The sequence below is a fragment of the Osmia bicornis genome, chromosome 6 (assembly GCF_907164935.1).
Source record: "Osmia bicornis bicornis chromosome 6, iOsmBic2.1, whole genome shotgun sequence".
Taxonomy (NCBI): domain Eukaryota; kingdom Metazoa; phylum Arthropoda; class Insecta; order Hymenoptera; family Megachilidae; genus Osmia; species Osmia bicornis.
This window is the reverse complement of record NC_060221.1, coordinates 1688399-1711096: the sequence shown is the minus strand read 5'-3', so window position 1 is coordinate 1711096 and position 22698 is coordinate 1688399. Positions and strand designations below refer to the sequence as shown.

Here is a 22698-nt window from a genome sequence, read left to right as displayed (position 1 = left end):
CTCGCCACTATAATTATTGACCATTCAAATGTATTCCATAATTTGCGATCGAAGAATTCCTGAAATGTGTAAATTTATGGTGGCACGTGTCGTTCGATTCAAACGAACACAGTTAATCAGTTGCCTGATGAATTTTTCATTGATCGTGTGCGTCATTGCTACTTGTTGCTACAATACCGACTGAGACAATTAATTAATATCATTATCAATATTATACATATTTCGCCTTTAACGATCCTTGACTGTGCAAATTGTAACTAACGAAAAAACGAGAATAATATTTTAACCATAGGTATTGCAAATGCGATCGTTATAAAAAGACGAAGAAAAAGCGTGGACCAAGAAATTGTCCACCTGTTCACGAAAGCTGCGAGAAATTTATCAGTGAAGGGCAGGTACATCGTATCGTAGGGTAAACTTGGCCCTAAGCTAACCGACGAAAATCACAGCCGGTATTTTGTCGATTATTGTCGTGAAAGGTCCTACGCGTGGCACCTGCGGACGCTATCTGTGTTTAAGCATTTACAACTGCTTTTAGACACCTTTGGAAATCAGCGATATCCTCTTTTTCTACCTTTTAAAATATTCTATAATCGTTGAAAGAGAGGCTAGAACTCGACGGTATTCGGTAAAAGAGCCGACGTAAAGGTAAAAGAAGAGGAGGAAGATCGTGCACGTAGCGGTTGTATGGCCATATCGAAATGTTTTAGTCGTACCTTCGATCTCGCGGATCGGTACGTGACTCGCGAGTGTAAGACGGTTTTTATGAATGAAAGACACAGGCTGGCGAAGAGGGCCGCGTTCGTGGAAACGACGAAGCGGATCGAGGCGTCGCGAGGCGACGCGACGCGACGGATCGTTCCACGGCGATAATACATAAATAGAGGAAAGGTGAGAGAGCAAAGAGGACCTGGAGGCACACCAAGTGTCTAACGGCACGGCACGATCAAAGCGACCGCCGATATTTGAGGATCGCGCCGATGTTTGCCCAACTTATTCCTTGTCAGCATTGTTAACAAACTCTCCCCCACTTTTTCGTAAACCTATCCCACTCGTTGCTTCGTTTCTTCCTTCTTTTCTCTAGTTTTAGATTGCTCTTTTTATTTCACTTTTACTGCCCTTTTGCATTCGTTTTCTTTTACTTTTTTCTTATTTTTTTTTTTTTTTTTATTATTATTAAATAGCAAGTCCACGCGAAGCTCGCTATCGTTCCACGAGACCTGCAGGCTGGTACAGCTTTTAATCAACCGTACCGCAATAGGCTAATCTAGGCAATTAGTTTCCTACGACGTAATCAACCAGCAGATAAGGTGAAATCAGCGGGTGGGAGTTAAAAGTCCTGTATTACATTAGATTACACTCGGTGCATTTTCATCGGCCGCAGAGGAATACATGTATGTAGATCTTTAGTAGAACGAGATGATCGCGGAGGGTAAACGGGAGGAAAATCGAGTTCTAACGATCATCCGGATATAAGCGCAATCTCGTTAAGAAAGTCTATTAATCTCTGGTAAAGTACACGTATCGGTGATCTATTCTTTCTTCAAAGTGGAAAGGCAACGTCTCCGTAAAGCGACGAACGAAAGCCTGGAAGTTTTTATCGACGGGGATACCTTGCAATTTCCCTGGCAGATTCTTTCGAACAATTCGAAGGTTCGTTTACGCACGTTTCGACGAATCGATGCCGAGCGTCCGAAGTTGAAGAGAAAGGAAACCAGCCTCACGCGTTAGAACGGTTCGTTCGTTCGTAATTTCTGTTTGCATTATGAGCCGAACTGTACTTTTACGCGGGAAGATACCGCGAAACAATGCAAGACACGCGTGCAAATATGGGCGCGCACCTCAAATGGGACATTCCAATGTTTCTCGGTATTACTTCTACCAAAGATGGCCGGGCCTGAGCACCGATCATGTCGTCAACCCGACGCTATATATCTTTCTATCTCTGTTTCTTCTTCGAAAAGCCTTTGTGTCGCTCGACGATCTTCTTCTTCGTGTTTCTTCCATCACCATATTTTATTCATCCCCCTACCCTATCTCTAGCTTTAACTTAACCTTACGGTGCTACAGTTGTCACTTGGACAGAAAAACATAGTATGTAATCGTAGTTTTAACCAGAGTAATCTAACTCGAGTTGCTGATGCATTTCAGACCCGAGACAATGGTCAGAAACAGCTGTGGCCCATTGGTTACGCTGGGCGATAGGTGAGTTTTCCCTGGAGGGTGTGGCGATGCAGCCCTGGCAGCACATGACGGGCAAACAGATTTGTGCGATGGGCAAGGAATCCTTCTTGGCACGTGCTCCAGCCTTCATGGGCGATATCCTGTGGGAACACCTCGAGCTTCTCCAGAAAGGTACGTGACTTTATCTTTCTTTCTCACGAACGAAATGCTAGACAACGTTCAATAATTTCCAAATCCGTAACGAATAGAGAATCGCGTATTCGGAAGAAAAAGCTTAGACTGCCCTGTTAGCCGAGAACTGGAAAACGAAAGATTCGCGGGGGGAAACGCAAGGTTGTAGCCGGAAGAATCGTTTTCCATGCACCAAACAGATTTTCATCGGATAGAGAGGAAAAACATAGATCGAATTTCCGTAAAATCGCAATGTCACGGCAGGTACGAGCAGAAACTGGCCGCGAACAATGACGAGGATCGTGGAGAGGCGAGACGCGGATCCTCCCTCTGCCCTCTTCTTCATCTCTCGTGATGCTCTGGCCTGTCCGTGTTTCGAAGCGTTTCGAAGCGTTGAATCGGCACGTTTTATTCGAACCAAGGAGAGAATAGGAAGGGAGGAAAAAAAAAAGCGGAGCCGCGCCATAGAAACTCCCACTCCGGATATCCTGTGCCACCAGAATGCTCCCGTGCCATTACCTCGGCCACTTAGGTGGTTTTCGGCTGGTAACCGTGTGTGTACTCGTGTTTCGATTACCAGATTCTACTCGAGATAGAACCCGAGATCCATTTACAATGGGATCGTACCTACGATTTTCACGGGAACATGGTGGAAATTGAAGTGTTCGAACCCCGTCTCTTTCACCATTCTTCCAGATGCACCATTTTTACTACCAATAGCTTTACGATGCTCTTTTTTCTCCTTCGGAAAAAGGATCGCGTTGGAGATAGTCAGGGAGTAGGTTAATTTTCTGATCGTCAACTTAAATTTTCAATTAACAAGCGTTCTATAAAGAAGGAGATCGAACCGATATTTACTTTATTCGGCTTCTCTTGGACAAAAATCTTTCTTCGAGATCGTTGTCTCGGTTATTTGCGAGCCGTTCAGCGCTCGTATCGTATATCATTCGCCAAAGGAAGTTTCCTTGGAACTTCTACATCTTCGGTAAGAGAAGACAGGAAGGGCGTGAGCGAACAACAGAAAGAGATAGATCGAATTGATCGAGAGAAAGGAAGAGAGAGAACGAAATGTTCCGAGGCCGGAAGCAGAGGTTCACCCATGATTTAATTCCCTGTTAAGTAAAAGCCCGTACTTCCTTATCGATTATTCGTATCGTCTGATCAACCAGAGAACCGTGATTCGATCGATTGCTTTCGATTCGATACGAATCTCGATAAATTGCAATATTTCTTTCATTGTTTCTTCAAAGTAAAATTACTAAGAAATTAACGCAGCAATGTGGTGAGAAGTTGATTAAAATTCGCTCACAATCACAGTACGAATCTCCACTTTCGCGATACTTTGATAAGAAGCCTAGTGAATTACTGTCGCTGACAAAATTCAGATTTTCAACTTTGCTATAAAATAGATACTTTTAACAATGGGAAATCGTAATTCAGCACCGTTCGTGCTGGTACACGCGGTTACTCGCGACATAGCGTGGGTAATCGCTTTGATTTCGCGAACGAGAACGGATATTAGGAAATTCTCGTGCGCCGTAACAGAAAAAAAAGTAGAAACTAAAAAGCTGTATCCTCCCGTTGCAGACACGATCGAATCATTTGATGAAACCCGCTGATCGTCCTTTCGCTTCGCTTACAAGCTAATTCTGTCGTTTCCTCGTAATACCTTTCTGTTTCTTCTTTTTCTACTTTAATCAATTAATCACTTTGGAAATTTTGTATCGAAGCAAGTATCTGAAGATCTAAAGGAAGATTAATAGCGTAGAATACTTGGATATATGTACCTCGAACAGAGAGAAAACGAAACCTGCCTGGCATGTTTCCTTTTCCAAGGAATTTCGAATCAGAACAAGGCGATTAAAATTACTTATTCTTAACCTTGATGCAGAAGGAAGATTGCTCGCGTTGATCGCAATCTGATCGAAATGAAGCAGCAGGATCGTTTCCAGCATTGATTTTTCATTTCTCCCAATGTTTTTGAATCGGAAACCGTAGAATGATCGTTGGTGAATCACGCGAATGGCAATCGTCTCCTTCGCAATAATGGCCGTAATAATGGAGCACACTGCTAGATCGTTCATCACGATTACGTTGTTCACGATGCTCTGACGATAAAAACGAACACTCGATTTTACACCACGCGGACCGCACCAACGTAATTGGCTTAATGACACGGAATTCTATAATCACCGCGATACAAACATTAATCACACCTATCGTGATCTGGTCGTCGTTTAAACATCGCTTCAAAGTAAATAGCCTAACTATAATCAAAGGTTAAAGAAGAAGAAATATGAAAAAAAAGAAAAAAGAAAAATTAGCGAGGCAGGAATTTTGCTAGGGCTTCAGATTTTACTTTGCAACGTTCCGATCATTTCCTTTTTCTACCCTCGCAAACGAGATCCCATCTAGCGACAGATCTTACTATATATAGTTGCGAGAATCGCGAAGAAAGAGGATCAAGAGAATCTACTAGAATCAGTCCAAGAAAGCGTGGCACAAACTCCTGAACTGAGGATTTGTTCCATTTTCCATCCAGATGTCGACGCGGCGAAGGCCTCGCTGGAGAACATGCCGGCCAACGTGTACGAAAGCGTATGCGTGCCGGATTTAGGTGATTTCTTGGGATACCAAGGGGCAGGACATCAGGTGTCGACACCGGAACACAAGAGTCCAGCGACGCCTGCCAGTTCCACAACCTCGAACTCCTCGTCGACGAACCCTCGTACCGGAACGCAACCACCCTCTGCCACTACCACCGCCACCGCCACCGCCACCGCCACCCTTCCATCGAGACCGTATCATAATGATGGTAAGTGTCTCTTTTCACTATATAAAACGCTATCGGAAATATTCGAATGAAGAATCGTCAAAGTATGCGACGCGAAGCCGGTTTATTTATTTGCCCGATTGCAACGACCAACGAAAGCGGTTGCCACTCGGCAGAGGAGTTTCTCATTGTTACGTCAGGGTTGCTGATAGCATCTCTCGGTTCGCCGCGTTTGCACGTGTTGCCACAGGTCTCTCATTATCGTCGCTGTTCGTCTCTCATTTAACATTTCGTCGTTGTCCACGTGATCGTCCTCGCCGTTGTTAACGATAGTCCCGCGATTTCTACGTAGCCCTTCTCTCTTTCCCTAGAAATCGACTCGTTAAGCTTTTTGGAGGTCGACTTCCATCTAGTTAGAGGGTGGATTGCAATATCATCCGTTAGGTCGTTGATGGTGCGCAATCCGTGCCGTGATTCACCTTATTCTCGCTGTTTTCATCGCTGAATTCTGACGCAACTCATTCAGTCTGAAGGACTCGTCGTTCCAACAACGAACAATAGAAAACACGGGCCAACGGAACGTTAACTGGGAGTGGAGCCTCCCATTCATCTGAGAGCGGAGCAATTTGTTGTCCTGGATTTTTTCCTTGTTTCGCGACTACCGTCCGTTACCATCCACCTCTGGGGCACGGGTCGTTTGCCTTTCAGTCGTGTCTCCTGAAAAATCTACAAGCATTTCGGTTGATCGATGCTTCCACATCCATGTGGAACTTATCCGAATCGATAAGTAGTCCCATTCAAGGCATTCGATTCAGTTTATCGTGCAATAAGAAGAGGCGCGAGCGGTTTGGAGCCGTCTCGAATAGAACGGAACGGAACGGAACCGAGTAGAACATTATGAAGCGAACGTTGGTAGCGTAGGTAACAATTACCTAGCCAGGGGCCTTACGTCATTGCAGCAGTGACCGTGGGTGAACGAGGGAAAGTCGGGCCCTCTGCACGCTTCGCCGCGGACAATGAAGACGACGTCGGTCGCCGCTCCGTTGCTTTTCTCGGCATTCTCGTCTTTAGTCCGATAAAAAATATACTTCTTCCTCTACCTAGTTACCGATTTATTATTTTCGTTCGAGCGAAGAGGGTAACTTTAATCCTCGAATCTCTTAAAATCTCTCGGAGAGAGAGTTTGCGAGATGAAAAATTTGAATTTTATTAAACGAAGAAATGATACGGTTACATTGGAAACTTTAGAAACCGTTTGCACGGTATTATTTTCACTCGTTACGTAACGTATTAATACGTCGTGGCTCTCCGTACGTTTAACTATTCATCGGTGGTTATTTTTCTACGATAACGCAGATAGTTATTTCATCAATCTGTGACAGGCGTTTGCACGATAAAATCTTGGAAAGATTTTGCATTAAGGCTTGGCGAACTGTATCACGTTCAGTATGCACGTAGAAACGTGTCGTTGCAAGACGACCAACACAGACGAGCGTATAATAGACTCATTATTTCTGCTTGCCGGAGCACTGTTACGTTGTGTATCGCGGCTCTTCGAGGTCTCTGGTTCGACTCTCGCTTATCCTCGCTTTCGACCTCCTCCTCTTGGAACCGATGCATTACGTTACTCTTGCACACATCTACCTACTTACTCGCCTAACTCTCACAACCTTTCCAATCCGTACACCAATGATACCTAATTACACCTCGAATCAGAAGGAAGAACGTTGAAAAGCTTAAATATTTAGGAAGCTTGAAGTTCATCAGTACAGATCTTCATCGCTTAATTTCTATTCCCGTTTAATTACCATTTCATATCTCACAAATCTTTCCAATTCTCCAGTAAGTCCCTTTATTCAAGCAAGCAGGAAAAAATTATAATTTCAAACGTTTGAGCGCTATATTCTCGACATCAAAGTGGTAGCAAGTGGCAATGGTGTTTCGAAAGCGAAGCAAACGTTTCTCGAATACCGAACGATGATCGATAGCAAGTTCTTTGAGCATCGAAGCGTTTGATCGAGCAATTTTCGAGGATTACTGTTCATCGAGGGGTTCATTCGATGGTTCGCGTCACGTATTTCATCGCACGTGCACGCACACGGTCGCGCGTGAATAAATTAAATGGAAGGCAAAAGCAAGTCGAATCCCTCGGTGGCTCGATGGCTCCGATGCCTCGGCGGACAGTATAGCGATTCCAACAGTTTACTGACACCCGGCCCAAAAAAGGCACGGCCATCGTGTGACGCCATTCGATACCTTTATGGAAAGGTTAGTCAATCGTGCCGACGAGTAACAATTGATTATTTGTTAAGCAACCACCGCGTGATAAGTAACCGAAGGTTGGTCATGCGGCATTTTGATTCGAGCATAGCTTTTATTTTTTTTATGAGACAACCATGAGAATTGTGCTTCTGCGAAAGCAGAGCTGAATTTCAAGTTTCAAAAATATGTCTTCACATATTTCACCCCTGCATCGGAGAAGGAGAAAGGTTTCGTGAAATTTTTTTTTCTTCCTTTTCTTAAGGGAAACAGAAGCGCACGTGTGCGCTGGAAAAACTGATCGTCTCGATTAAAGGGTCCTTTTTCAGGGCTGAATCGAAGAGGTTGCTTTGATATCTGGGTATTGGATGTCGTTGAACGAGTTGAACAGCGACGTTCGATGGAAATTGAAAGGTAGAAGGGTGAACGAGTCTACGCTTTCAGTCGTTGGTTTCGGGGGTAGAAGTGTTAGGCGGATTTTGAAAGGATATCGAAACTGCTGTACAAGTTGGAGCTTTACAGACTGAGAAAGAGACTGACGGCATAAGAATTAGCGTGTTGCATATAATCATCGTTGCTAATGATCACCTTCCAAGTGGTTTCTTCCCGCATCGAATACCTAATTAACAGCGTTTCATAAGGTTACCTGTTTAAGCCACGTTTACACTGCTATAAACAAAGCAAATCGTACGATAGCGCGTTAAAAATCATATCAACAAAATACAAAATTATTCATTTATAATAAATTACTTTCTTATCGCGTTGTTTCGAAAGAACCCCCCACAGAAAAAAGTATAGAAGATCGTTTGTCATAGGAGGGTGTTAGAGGGTGAACATATGCTAACAGGAGTCGTATAGAATTGTGCAAGGCTGCGGAATAAATGCTATTAAGCAGGGATGAAGAATTTAAAAAGAGAGAGGTAGCAGAGGGATGAAACGAGGCAGGAAAGGAAAAGGCGTACGCAGAGGGGAAAAGGGATGATGGTGGAGGCAGGTTGTATTCATTCACTCGTTCATTCATAGTTCGTACACCGCCTCGGGGGTCTACAAAGCCTCTCGCTCATTCAGAACTCACGACACGACCACGTTGTGTGTAGACCTATGTGTTAGGGTATTTTTTTCGTCCCTTCTTCCTGTCTGTGTATATCCAGTGAAGGGCAAAACTGTACCAATGAAACTATTTGTCGAGAAAATTATTATTTATTTAGAAAACATTAACAATTCATTAACACCGTTATAATTGCTTTAGAAATAAAATATTTCGTCTTCACTGTACGTCATCCTCGACGTCGTTTTCGATCTTCTCTTCGTGATTGGTGGCTCTGAAGATCGAGAGAGAGAGAGAGAGAAAATGTAAGCAAGATGGATTGTAGAGTATAAGCTCACGTTACAACCGGAAGCCGAATGGCAGAGAGAGGAGAGAAAAGGAAGGAGTCCTACCCCAATATTTCGAAGAGCAAGATAGTTTTATAATGTCCTCGAGTGCTCCTCCCTTAATGCACCCCTAAATGCAGCACCCTCCTTCAGACTGGCTGCGTGACGGTATTGTTGCTCACTTGGAGAGACCGAGAACAAGAATCGAACAGATGCAGAAATAGAGAGGAGCCCCTCCAGAAGTAAATACGATCTTGCACGACCGCTTTTCGAACGAATACGTTACGTGACCGCCATTGCAAGCATTAAAGTCTCGAAAAGCGGATGATATGATTAACAATGATTATAATTAAATCTCGGCCATAATTTAGTGGAGTTGGAAAAAGTCCAAGCACCGAACCTTGCGGGGGTTCAAATGTAGAGTTTTTGAATTTAATCTGCACTTCTCATCAAATTTCGCAATTGTTCTTTCTTCGTTAGTTACGGCATTCAAACGACTGGCCAGTCGTGAAAAAAAAGAAAAGAAATTCATAAGGTATAGGGGTTAAAAGCAGTGACGATCGATCCAAGTAGCTAACCCCCATAAGACGTAGACGTAGACGTGTAGCTGGCACAAGGACAAAGGGCGGCGCGTTTAAGAAAGGAAAGTAGAGGACAGAATAAAAGTAGGAGGTGGCTTTGGTCTGGTTTAAGCATAAACGAAGGCAAAAGCAAGTAAGAAGAGGAACGCGTAGAAACGGTAAAAGCGTGCGGAGAGAAACGAAGGCAGCAAGGCGCATCGAACTCTCGTGTCCTTATTGTGCGATCCTCGTAAGTCCCATTACTATTGCCGGCGGGGACTATATAAGAGAAGCCGAGAGAGGCACGAGGCGTAGGGGAGTGAGCACTTCCGGTCCCCTCTGCATCACGTGCGAGCCCGCCGAACAGAGAAAACCCCCGTTTGCCTCGCCTCTCTCTTAGCATCCGGTCTCCTCTGCCCCGGGTCTCCTCCCCAACGCCAGCCCCCTCTCAAAAATAGGCTAGGCCCTTCGGACTTGCGACCTCGTATTATTATACTGACATACACGCGCGTTTTATAGCTCGCGCCACCTCTCCATTCTGGCACGAGGATTCTTCTTTATTTCAATCCTCCTCGATGCCTTCCTCTTCGCATTTCCTTTCTCTTGTCTCGGCTACAAAGGAAAAATTCGTCGTGGTTAATTAGGAAAATTAAGTGTCACTCAGCTTTGAACATATTTCAACTCCTTAACCCTTCGACGGTGGACGTTCATGATTTCTACCTATAAAATTATATTTTTATGTTGATCGAAAATGGTCGTCTCTGGTAGTAGGACAAGGTAATAAAGGGTACACGTAAATTTATAATTCAGTTAATAGCTTCGAGTAAATTGAATTAACAGTTGCCTTTGAAGAAACGAGATTTCTCGTTAAACCGTAGAAGATTGAAAGGATTCTGGTTGCTTTCGCTGATTCCCCTTGTCATTAGTAGATCATCATCCGCATCAGAGCGGGTATACACGACATTTATTCGCATCTTGTTCTTCGCAACACCGCTTAATTATCTAACGTTACATCGCCATTACATTCGCCGTCCAACGTACAGTTACAATAATTCAGCATCTTCATTTAAATAATAATGCGGAGAAAAATTCCAATAGATTTAAAGTAGATACTTCAATCTTTTCCTGGCTGTTAAACAGCTGATCTTATCCCTTTTCACGTTCCATCAAACAGGAAATAATCACTTCCACCGGTATTTCTTACAAGATAACGCAACACGGTTGTATACGAGTTAACCCAAGTTATCCATTGGGTTAATCCAAATTCGTAAGGCCACCATCGAACAATCAAGATTAATTAAGAGGATTAAAAAAAAAAATAGCAATGCTTATGTTAAGACTGATGTCTCTAGCACCTGGAAAAACTTCATCAACTGTAAGAACTTCAATTCTTTTATGCAACAACTCGTTGCTCATTTCACCGGTAAAAAAAATGAACCACTCACCCTAAGTTAAAGCGTTGTTAGAGCCGTGGCAGTGTGGCACGTTCAATCGTGCAGAAAATATCGCCTCGGTGGCAGCAGGTGGTTGAAAGCTTCGAGGGGGCGTTTGTGAACCCCTCCCGTACCCTATCACCCCACTTTCCATCCCATTTTCCCTCCACATCAGCTTACATCCCCACCAATCTTCCGATTACCCTCTCTATCTTTCGATTTCTCCTACCAACGCACCCTTCCACCACCATGCTCGACCAGCAACGTGTCGACGAACGAGAAGCCGACTCGCAGCTGGTCGAACGAGGAGCGGAGAGGGGAAGGGAAGGGGAATCGGTTGCCGATGTAGGGATACGAAATAGGTAGAGTGGGAGCAGCGGGAGGGAGAGGAAAGCGGAGGACCGTGGAGCGGAAACGGCGCGGCGCTTCGTCACAGTGACACGCGCGCTCACGTCAAGTGGAGAGTGCACGCGAGAAGGAGTCTTTTCTACCTACCATTCCGCTCCTTCGTACGCTTCTTTTCCTCGTGTCTCCGCTTCTTTGTGCCGTTTTATTCGTCTCGAGTGTATCGCAGAGTGTGAACCGCAAGAGTGCAAAGCACTGGAAATTGGATTATAACCGATCTAACTAGTGAATTTTCCATGCTGCACCAAGGGTGAAGTGGTTTGTCCAACCCAGAATATACACCTGTTGCGCGAGTTCCCGCTGTAGGTTGTTGCTGATAGTGTGTTTAATCAGTGATACCCCGTGCCTCGGTGGAACAGGCCAGGGGTCTGGTGAATGGTCCGTACAGCTCCATTGAGATCGTCTCGAGGTTTTCAATGAACGTAGAAATTCCATGGTGAAAGCTTAGACGTGCACACACGTGTGATATCGTTTAGGATTCGTCCTAAGTTGGCAGAGACTAAAATCTTGAAGAATATTTAAAAATCAAAGGATTATCGTGAACTATGTACATCGTAAATGAGTCGAGGTCGTGGACGCATTATCAAAGCAAAGAATCATCTTGTTGGTGGTATTTGGCGGCGTGATATTTGAAGAAGTTTGTAGAAAATCCGTAGAGGAGAGGAGATAGATAGAGGAGGCGTTAGCGGTACGAATGCGCGCGTGTATCGGCGCGAGTAGGCGCGCGTCGACCAGTAAGCACCGGCCAGGAACAAGAGAATCAGAAGGACGTCACGGCGGGCATCGCGGGCGTCGAGACGTCGCGGCCTTCGGGGCAGGCGCCGACCATAATCGTCGGCACGTACGGCAACGATCTCGGTCAGGGGACGAGTACCGGCACAGCTGCATCTTCGGAGATGGTGCTCCACATGCTGGACACGCTGATGACAGGCCACGAACCGTTTTACGCCGATTACCCCTCGTACCAGGAGGCGGAGCCTCTCACCCATCCGCACCACCAGCATCCGCATCAGCACGCGATCGCGCGCAACACCGGCATGCCGCCGGTCTCCTTGGATGCGACCACCCACACGCCAGGTACACACCCGCTCCATACACTTCTTCATCATCATCATTATCATCGTCGTCGTTGTCGCTTTATCCTCCTTGATGGAGTTGCAAAATCTTTTTGGGAATTAGGGCATAGAAGGGTTTCTTCCTAGGTTTGCTGTGAAAGGGTTAAAGCCGAATTTCTTGAAGAATCTACCATCAATTTCGCTACACCAGGTTGCACTCGCTTTCGATAGTCCATTGTTTCCGATGAATTCGTAGAAATTCAAGTTACAGGATCGCGATTCGATCTAAATACCAGTATCCTCTAAAACGAGACAATTCTATTGTTCAAGAAGAAGTTGAAAAAATGAATGTTTCGTCGGGCATGTTGGGTGGATCCGTTGTACGTTGAATCAGTGGACAGTTCCATTGTGATAGAAGAACAGTTTAGAAATTGAAATTTCTTCGAAGCCTTGACTTTATCTGGATGCAGATATCATCAGAAAGCGTCTGTATATATGTACATATAGTTGTTTCCGCCAGAATCGAGTATAAATAAGTTGAGTCTGATATCTGATAGGATTCCCCGAGGTTTGCCAGCATTCTTGCTGAGAAACTCACACGTTCCGAACTCGATTTAAAATTCTTTAAACACGTCTACCAGATGCGTGTAACGCTTTTGTCTTACAATTAATTAATTTACGTTCATATTTGCTGGAAGTGAATCTAGATCCATGCAACAAGTTGCTTTCCCCTTCTTTCGTTCATTCATTCAACTCTCGTTCACTTTTAGTTGTTCTATTTAAGGCGTTGAATTAATCGTTTCATCATCCGCGATGCAACCAGTTATTTTTATCCTCTAATAATATATTTGATTTATAATAGAATAATGATGGTACAATTGAAATGCTGAAAGTAGATTTCTAAAACAGTAGAATAACGTGATCGGAACTCGACGAACCCGCAGCTTAATGATCAGTTTAGGATCACCTTGTATCGTTGGTACACGTTCAATTTCGATTACCAGCTGTTCTGTATGTCATTGCGCAGACAGATTCGTTTCGAAGCGGGCTTAATCTTGAAATTTCGAGGATCAAAAGTGTTAGAGGAGGCATGCGCGATGGAGGCTGAACTTGTGACGCGTCTCGTTGAAACCACTCGCACTCGTGCCGCGTGCCATTACGGTGTGCAACTTAATTGACCATTCGTACCAAGGTCAATCATCTACGATTGCATTAAAGTGCATTACCGGTGCAACGAGACGAAAACGTTTTTCGTCCGTGCAAAACGAACGATGACCACGGAATTAACGAATTGGATCGCCGCGTCACCCGTATCTCGCTGACGCTTCAATTTTATTTTCCGTATTATTAACAATTCGAAATGTTGTATAAAGGTGTAAATCTTGAATGGTTAAAGTATTCTATATTGGATACTTTGATTTAACGAGATCGAGGCTGGTAGTTCCACACGGTTTGTTTGTAATTTATCATGGTGTTGCTCATCTTTTTGATCTGGATAGCAGTCGGCACGAAGCTCGATAATAACGCTCCCCCAGCCGCATAATGATCCGTAACTGTATCGTTATTTTTAACGCGAGCTTCTTTTGTTCGCGATGCAGATCGCCCTGTACAGTGGTAGGTGTGGCATGATGTTAAATTGCCATTAAACGTGGTTGCTGTACAAGGTCGGAATTGTACGCTTCGCGACTCCAAATGGGCGCCATACGCTCTCCTATTAGAAAATACTAGCACTTTCATCCGAATTACTTTCTAGCTGTTGATGAAGCTTTTATCGAAAATCGGATATCGTTGAAACGAAAGAGGTATTTAGGTTGCTGGTTGTTTTAGCGAACCGTACAAGGAAACTCGAGAAATCTCGACCGGAAGCTTGGAAAAATGATAAACGAGCATTACGAATCGCCGCAACGAGGATGGCCACATTGTGGTTAATTATCTCCCTGCTGTGGTAGATTTTATAATTTAAAAAACGTTGCTGCTGCAATAATCGCCAATGCAACCAGAACGCGAGAATCCTAATTGCTAAGATTACCTAGCATACTATCGAATGAGCAACCGTGAATGAACTAAAGATGATAGCAAATATCATAGTAGGATCGTTTCTGTGAAACATTGTTACCAAGCAGTGCAATGATCACGGAGTAAAAGACAACGCAATAATCGTAGACTGAATTAAGTTGGTGAAATAATAGAACGAAGAGCAGCAGTACGCGATTCATAAACAAGGCATATAAATTTTCCATACAATTTCCTCGTGACGAGTTTGTACGTGTAGACGTTTCGGTTGAAAAAACATTCGCACACAGACAGATACCGAGACAGACAAACGTCGAGGTGGTTCGCCAGAGTGTGGGAGAGTTCGCAGGTCACCGGTCTACCGAACAATGCGCGATTTCGTTGCCGACGAGGACGACTTTTTTGCAAGCGTGTATATCGCTCGCTTACTCGCTTGCTCGTCTACAATGAACCGCACCGCATCGCCGCCTTCCTCGCCGTCATTTTCTGCGACATTGTCTTCTATTCCCTTTTCTGAACCATTGTCTCGGGCGAGAAATTTTTCGAATTTACTGCCATTTATTAATTGATCCTCGCCGTTGATAAAATTCTTCGCAGACTCGACTGTTCTTTATCTTTCAACTTCCTGGAATTTCAATTTTTTCTTTTATCCTGGATCAAAATGACCCTGCATCCGTCGCGCAATTTTTAACGAGGATTTAAAAATAAATTTCTAAAAAAAAAATACAAATTTTATATTCAATGTTCCGTTATCTGGATCATTAATTTCTCGTACATCTAGAAACGAATTAATCGTTTGTCTATTATTACAACATTCTTCTGTTAATGCAAGAACTATTATTATCCTTTACCGTAAAACGGTTAATAGATCGATCATTAAAGTCGATCGGGTATCATTTATCATTTCTTGCATTAATTTAGCAAAACACTGTTAGCTTTATTTCTTCAAGGAAAAAAAAAACTAAAACAGAGCAAATCAACAGAAGTCAACAGCGATACAATGAACGATTAACACTGAATCGTCATTGAATGCATAATGAAGCTGGTACACGCACAAACAACCGCAAATCCGAGGACTTACGCGAAAGCAAATTTATTATTTCCGCGAAATGCCCTTCAGTCCCCTAGAAACAGACACGCGTGTGAGATCTTTTCTTACAATTACCAGCTTTTCTGCCAGCTGATGCACATTAAAATTGATTAAAGAGTTATTATTTGATAATAATGTCTATTGTATACTTTTAACCCTCGATGCACTCGTGCAATTTTCTAGGGTCGTTTTCTGAAGATAATACAAACATCCTGATTCATATCACTCGCAATCACTGCCAATGAAGAGCAATCTAAATTGTCCCAATTAGAATCGCCCAAATCAGACACAGAACGTCTTAATTTTGAAAGATTCCGATACGGGCCGCGAACGGATAAGAAAAAGACGACAGGAAGTCGCGACAGACAGAATCACTATACTCTTGAAGCGAGAAAGAGAAGAATAGGCCTTCCGGCGCTGAAAGCGTTTCTTAGCCAGGTTTTAATTTTCAAGAGACCGCCGTGCCGAGCGAGGCTTACGCGAAGCAACAGCAGCAGAAGCAGCAGAAGCAGCTGTGCGCGCCGACTGGCGTTTCGTTCGATTTGGCGCGTGCCTCGTCCACTCTGTTGCTGCCTTCTTTTGCTTGCTTGCTTGCTTCGTTGGCCGTGCCGTTACTCGTTGCTTGGCACCTGTTCCACAGCTGATACGCGGCTGGTTACTTCTGCTCCCTCGAAACCGTCCAATTCTCTTCTCTTTCTCGCTGTCACAAAGTGGACTGTTTGCTTTTGAAAAGCTCGCTTCCGATAGACGAATTCTATTCCAATCGAAGAAATCACCCCCAAGCGTGTTAGAAGACCAGCTGAGAAAAAGTACGGAGTATTTTGAAACGCGTCAAATGGAATATTTTCTTCTCCGAATGGGCAATTTCCAGAATTCTTGGAATTCAAGAAGCGTGACTGGTGGCCAAGAAATTTGTATTTTATCAAATATATGACTCGATTTACACCTGATAACAAAACGAATAACTTTAATGACGAGTAACCGTTGTTGAAAGAATTAATTATTAGTGAGTCATTTCCTGTGATACCTATATCTGTGCGAAGCTTGATCAGTCTTAATAAGATTAAGTTATACTAGTCAAAACTGGCCATATGAATCTTTAATAAAAATTCTTCAACCACCCTTAAAAAAAAATAATAAACGAAGATGAGAGAAAAGAATCGTTGCTCAGGCTCCAATTGTTCATCCGTGTGAACAAACGCGCAGCTTGAATGCTCAGGAATTTCGGAATAGTTTCGGCGCGAGAAGACGACGACGACGACGATGACGAAGAAGAAGAAGAAGAAGGAAGGAAGGAAGGAAGGAAGGAGAAGAAGAGAGGGTGCATTTAGGTAGCATGAAAACATGTACCTGATGGAAGCAAAGGCTGGTGTGTAGCCTGGTGTGTGCGTGCACACCGTGAGGGCCGGCTCGAAGCTGCACTCCCACGCTCACCGTCCATGAAATAGGGTGCGAGGTGCAGCTACACACCAGCCTGTGCAGGTGTAGGTGGTGTACGCAAGGATCCGTCCCTACGGCCCTATTAACCATGCCGTTCTTCAAGACCAACTTGGTCACGGCCATGAGAACCCATGGGATGCTTGCGATAACTTCTAGCCTGCGCTCTTTTCTGAAAACCTTGGATTATTTAACGAACCTATTCCCTACATTTATGTTCCGTCACTTTTTTCAAATTTGCCATCTATAAAAAAATGAAGGAACCCTGTGATTCTTAAAACACACATGCGAGAGAAAAAACAAAAAGAAGGTATCCTCTACAGTTAAGAAAAAGTTGAAGAATTTTTATGACGAGCTTAAGCGTTGATCCAACGACGATAAATTTAGTCATGCGAATACGTGTCTTCGGAAAGAAGGAAACAAAAGTCAGGGATGAAATAGTGCGCATATGGTGTATGCGAGGACCCTGCACGGCTTGTTAATGACTTCGTTCTCAAACCAACTTGGTCACGAGCATGAGAACCTTTTCTCTTATGGTGAGATCCTGTGTCTATGGTGAAGCTATAAAAAGAGACAAAAAGAAATACGACTGATTCGTAGAGAAAATAAAATAGGCAAACGTGATAAATTTACGTTTTTTTCTTTTTAATTTACAAACGATAATTCTGAAGTGATGTCAACGAGGGAGGTAGCCTAGTATTTAATTAGGTGAAACGATTAAATATTTCGTTGATAAAGTTCGTTCTACACGGTTAGCTGATAACAGGGTAAAATAACGCAGTTTAAATCCGCGACGAAGATAAGAAAAAGCATATCCTGTTTCGATTAGCCAAGACAGATTTATATATATTTCGTCGTCGAACATTGAACGATAAGATGTCGCGGCGGTAGAAATTCATGCGAATCTCTTCTCTCGTGGACTCGCAAACGGAGGTCGACGGAAATTGTTTAATCTTATCTGAAATTTCACCGTTAGCTGGACGAAAGAAAAAGAAGGAACAAACAACTGTTATGCGAAAGTCAGGTGTCGTTGCTCCAAAAGACAAACTTCTTTCTCCAGATTTTCAAATGCAACACCCTTATAGTGCAATCGTCTATGATATATTTTAAAATATAGTTAATTTTGTTACTTTGGACTTCAGTCTCCTTCGTCCTACGACTGACCACTTTATTCGACCGAACGATCAACAAATTATTTTTTTTTTTTACTCGTAACGCTCGTTCACCGTGTTCCCCTTATTCCCTTAACGTCACACAGAACAATGGCTTCTGTGGATTATCATAATCCAGTACCGTCTAAGCGTCGCGTTGCGTGAACAGTCGGAATTATAATGCGCACGATATGTGTGACCAGCCGACGTTCCCACACTTATCCTTTTTAACGGCGAGGAAAACAGGTGGCCAGGTGAGCAAAACGATCGACCCGTAACGAGCCAGGCTATCGTTCAAACTACCACGACACGGCTACCAGAACCTATCTATCCTTTTAATGACCATCGACGGTGATCGTCATGAAATTTTCTACCTCCATTTATGCGAACGTTCGCCTCGCGAGCTCGGATCATGTTGATCGATCAAAGATTGCAATCGTTTTACACAGCTAGACTCCCACGAAATGTAATTAACTGCGAGACTCGTTGAGACACACCTTGAACCAAGAAGAGGAGCAGAATTCTGAGAAAATAGGCTTCGTTGCTTATGAATTTTTATTTGTCTTTTTCTCAAAGGCAGATCTTCGTCTGTAATGATTTCATTGAATTTCGATAATGTGTGTGTATGTAGAGTCTTTTGTCTGAAAAATGGAGAATGTTGATTTCCAACCCTCGTAACCAGTGAATCGCAACCACGAAGTGCCTTTGCTCGGTGGTGCTGTGTCGAAGCCGGTCGCAGCCTCCGTAATGGACATACGCAAGGAGCGACGGGCGATGGGCGACGGGTGACGGGCAACGGGTTTCCTCCTGCTCGAGAAAGGAAGTCGAGGATAGGCGGAGTTGGCTCGGGCCAATCGTCGAGATGCGCGCCGCCCACGTGTCAGCGGGTTCCTCCCTGCAAACTCTGTACCTCTCCCAACACCGTATAACTCCCCAGGTTGATCTTGGTCGTGATCTCTTCTTCATTCTTTCTGTACCTGAAGTACCTCGCAGTACTTGGAGTACTTTAGCTCCCTAAATCATATATTTAGACTACTTCGTTTACACGAGAGAACATTTTAACGCAGGGTAAATCAAATGGAATACCAAAAATTCATGATAATAAAAAACGTATCCTTGTTATCTGTTGCAGGAGGCTACAATCATCTACGCAGTCCTGTGTGTCAGGACGAGAATCAGAGGGATGAAACGTCGCCTCCACCTCACAGCCATACCACTCAAGCGCCAAACTCTCATTCCAGTACTCCAAACAGCACCAACAATAACAACAACAATAATAACGCGAATAGCGCTTACATACATCTACGAAATTTAAATCAGCTCAAAACGGAGTGTATGTATAGAAAAACTTAAGTGGACTTTTCCGACTGTAATCCCATTCTAAATTTTCCTCCATTATTCTTACATTATTCTTACAGCCAACTACAGCAGTCATCACATAACAGAACACCTTCAAGGTGGTGGTGGTGGTGGTGGTGGTGGTGGTGGATTAACGAGTGGCAACGATCTCGCGGCAACAGGAACCAACGAAAGCGAACTGAGGGTCAGTCAGTCCGCGACGGACAGTTACATGACCCCGGCTCATTATTCCGGTTACGACGAAGCCTCGGAGTACCACAGTTTACCGCAGGATCATCAACCGCCTCATCCTTACAACATTGACGGTTCGCCGGAATTTTACAGCACCAGTGGAATTCACCTCGAGCCAAAATATCAACCGTCGCCGTTCAAAAACTATCCAAGAGGTGAGCGCAAACAATTTGTTCGTTGCTTCTAATTGAAAGTATTAACCGTTTGTTTTTTTCAATAGGTCGCTACCATGAAGGGTACAGCGAGAGCAGTGGATACGGACAATACGATGCGACGCCATTCCAAACGGTTCCAGGAAGCGGAAGCGGTGCTGGAGGTGGCGGCGTTGGAGGTGATCAATGGGGAGTTGGTCCTCTCGAACACCTAACTCATCATCCTGCATTTCTGGCTGGCCTTGGACCACGGGACTCTTCCAATCCTCATCATCCCTCCTCCATTGGCAATAATCCTGACCAAAAGCCTTTGCTACAGAATGCTATGATTCCTGGTTATACAAGTATGTACTTAATTATATTCCATTAAAATAAGTATATTATTCAAGGTGTATCATTGTTTTAACGCTCTGCATCCGTAATGCTGCAGGTAGTGGACCTTGTTTTACCGGTTCCGGCCCCATTCAACTCTGGCAGTTTCTTCTGGAGCTATTAACAGATAAATCGTGTCAAGGTTTCATCTCGTGGACCGGTGATGGCTGGGAGTTCAAACTGACGGATCCTGATGAAGTGGCGCGTCGTTGGGGTATTCGTAAAAACAAGCCTAAAATGAATTACGAGAAACTGAGCCGTGGTCTTCGTTATTATTATGATAAGAACATCATACACAAAACGGCTGGTAAGCGATACGTCTATCGCTTTGTCTGTGACTTAAAGAGCTTCTTAGGGTAAGTGTGTTTTACTTTTTTATGTAGCGATAACGATTGATAGTATGAGATCAGATACGATCGTTTTCTGTTGCGTTTGATTACAGATACAGTCCAGAAGAACTTCATGCAATGGTAGATTTGAAGCCAGAGAAAAAGGAAGAAGACTGAGTTTTTGTTACTGGATGTGTCTGAGGATTGTGTCGTTGCTAAAAACAAAGAAAAGGAGGAATACGAATTCCTAGCTAACGCACTGGGACAAAGTTGAAACTGAAAAGAAAAAAAAAAATGTAACGAACAATGTGTAACGAACAAATGATGGAAGAAGAAACAACTGGTGTATCGTTAACGAAAGAATTCTTCAAAGACGGAAGATAGACTAACTAATTGATGTCTTCTTCTATGTCCAAATATATATGATAAAATTAAATCGGTCGTATGTACCAAAGACAGGGTCTGCATACCATTGGTGCCTAAAGTTAATGACTAAAAAATTGTGAATTTGTTTCTAAGTGATTAATTTGCCAAGCCAGATTTTAGAAGATATTTATAGGAAATAACTCAACAATTTATACATATTATATACATATATATATATATTATATATATATTTTTAATGTTACATGATTTTTAAGCACTACTTCAAAGCACACGATGCGTCTAAATTATTTATGTCCCATCATTTTTAAACATGCGTGTTATATCTTTGTTGATGAATAACACCATATGTGATTGTTATTACTATAATTTTACTACAATAAAAGCCATTATATCATTATTAAACGGCGAGCTTGAAATTCGACGTTACAATACTTTTTTCTATGTGTTAGGCTATCATTAAGTTTAGTATTATACAAAATATTGTGTTTCCGAGCTCGCTTGGCTGCACCAACTGTAAAACACACGTTTTATACTTATTCTCGACTCTTTTCTCCTATTCACCTCCTCGATATTTTGATGTACTACCATTTTCAGGTGATTAATTAAGAGAGTTTCACGTGCGAACAAAGTATGCTGTTAATTTCGATGCAAGTTGTATGTTTCAATCATGTTTCTTTTCTTAACGAAATCGGTTTGTTTCGTTGATCTCTATGTTTTGCTAATGATCGCATGTATTGTATTCGAAGGAAGGGGCGACGTGCAACCAGTGTTCAAAATCATAGACGCGTACAACAGTGTTTGTAATAGACAATCGATGTTTAAAGTACCGGTGAATTGTAAAAATTTGTTTCAAACGTTTTAGTATTTGCATAAATGAAAAACATTAGCATTGACGGCAAGACGAATCAAGTATATGTTATGTTTATTCTCTGTTTTAAACGCTGTTTTACTCGTACTTATAAAATACCACTGTACGTGAACGAAAAATGTCTGCTTTCCGGAAAAAGTTTTCTTTTAAATATTTCGACTCCGTTTCAAACGTATAACATGATTTTTTTTGCAAAACATAGCAATAATTAAAAGTGGACGTTTTTAAAGGATACTTTACGATCTTTATTGTATATAATACGCGAACGGCCGAAGCGTTAGAACACTGGGTAACGTGTTGTAGATGAAATTGACGATAATGTTACGATTAATTTTACGTGATTTACGAATCTGGACGAGCGTTATTTTTTTTTTTTTTATTTACATTGTAAAAATATTGTTCGTCCTTAACGACGAGTTAAACAAAGAGCGAGGAATGTATACGTATCTATGTAATTACGTATTTTATAAATTATAAGCTTCTTTAATTATGTTTGTTAAATGTTCGCGTAAAAAGAGACGATGGTTAAAAACGATGACAGAGAACGATATTTGATGACAAAGATTGTAAAAGAGAGACTCGTAGATCGATGATTAATTATGAACTTAAAAAAAAAAAAGAGGGAAAACGTTAACTATAAAATTTAGTTAATCTCAAGATTAGAGATCTTGACATATCCGTCACGATTGTTAAGTTTTCTATGTAATGAAGTAATTTAGATATGTTTATGATTATCAGAACGTGGTTAACAGTATACTGACTTCAAAAAAAACTCACGAAAATAGGACAGATGTATACATATTTCAAATTTGTATGAACATCAACGAAATCCGAGTTTATATGTAATATTATCATTTGCAAATTCTTCCTTCTCTGCACACGACTGGACGTTCGTAAATTGTATTGAATACTCTTAGTCGAATAAAGCAACAAAACAGGAATTATGTAAATCTTTTACGTATTCTGTGTGTAAAGTATTCGATCATCGTTTCTGACAATTATATGAAGTTACGACAGCGACAGCGAAAAAATTTTTCAGTAGTTGCAATAAAATAAAGAAATTTTTATAAATACACTGAATTAAAAAATCAGTGC

General features: G+C 42.6%; 1 protein-coding gene across 4 annotated transcripts in view; it reads left to right on the top strand.

The window, feature by feature from the left end:
- The window catches only part of LOC114880359 (ETS-like protein pointed), an 82219-nt gene extending 59543 nt beyond the window's left edge, over window positions 1-22676 (top strand). For 3 of the 4 annotated variants that reach the window (XM_029196283.2, XM_029196284.2, XM_029196285.2), the window contains 7 exons: window positions 2152-2355; window positions 4898-5170; window positions 19038-19238; window positions 19324-19650; window positions 19716-19991; window positions 20078-20375; window positions 20462-22676. In XM_029196283.2, coding sequence (XP_029052116.1) covers window positions 2152-2355; window positions 4898-5170; window positions 19038-19238; window positions 19324-19650; window positions 19716-19991; window positions 20078-20375; window positions 20462-20525 — 1643 coding nt within the window. In that variant the 3' untranslated portion in view covers window positions 20526-22676. The remainder of the gene's footprint in view (window positions 1-2151; window positions 2356-4897; window positions 5171-19037; window positions 19239-19323; window positions 19651-19715; window positions 19992-20077; window positions 20376-20461) is intronic. The other variant, XM_029196286.2, reaches the window with a different exon arrangement.
- The last annotated feature ends 22 nt before the right edge of the window (window positions 22677-22698 follow it).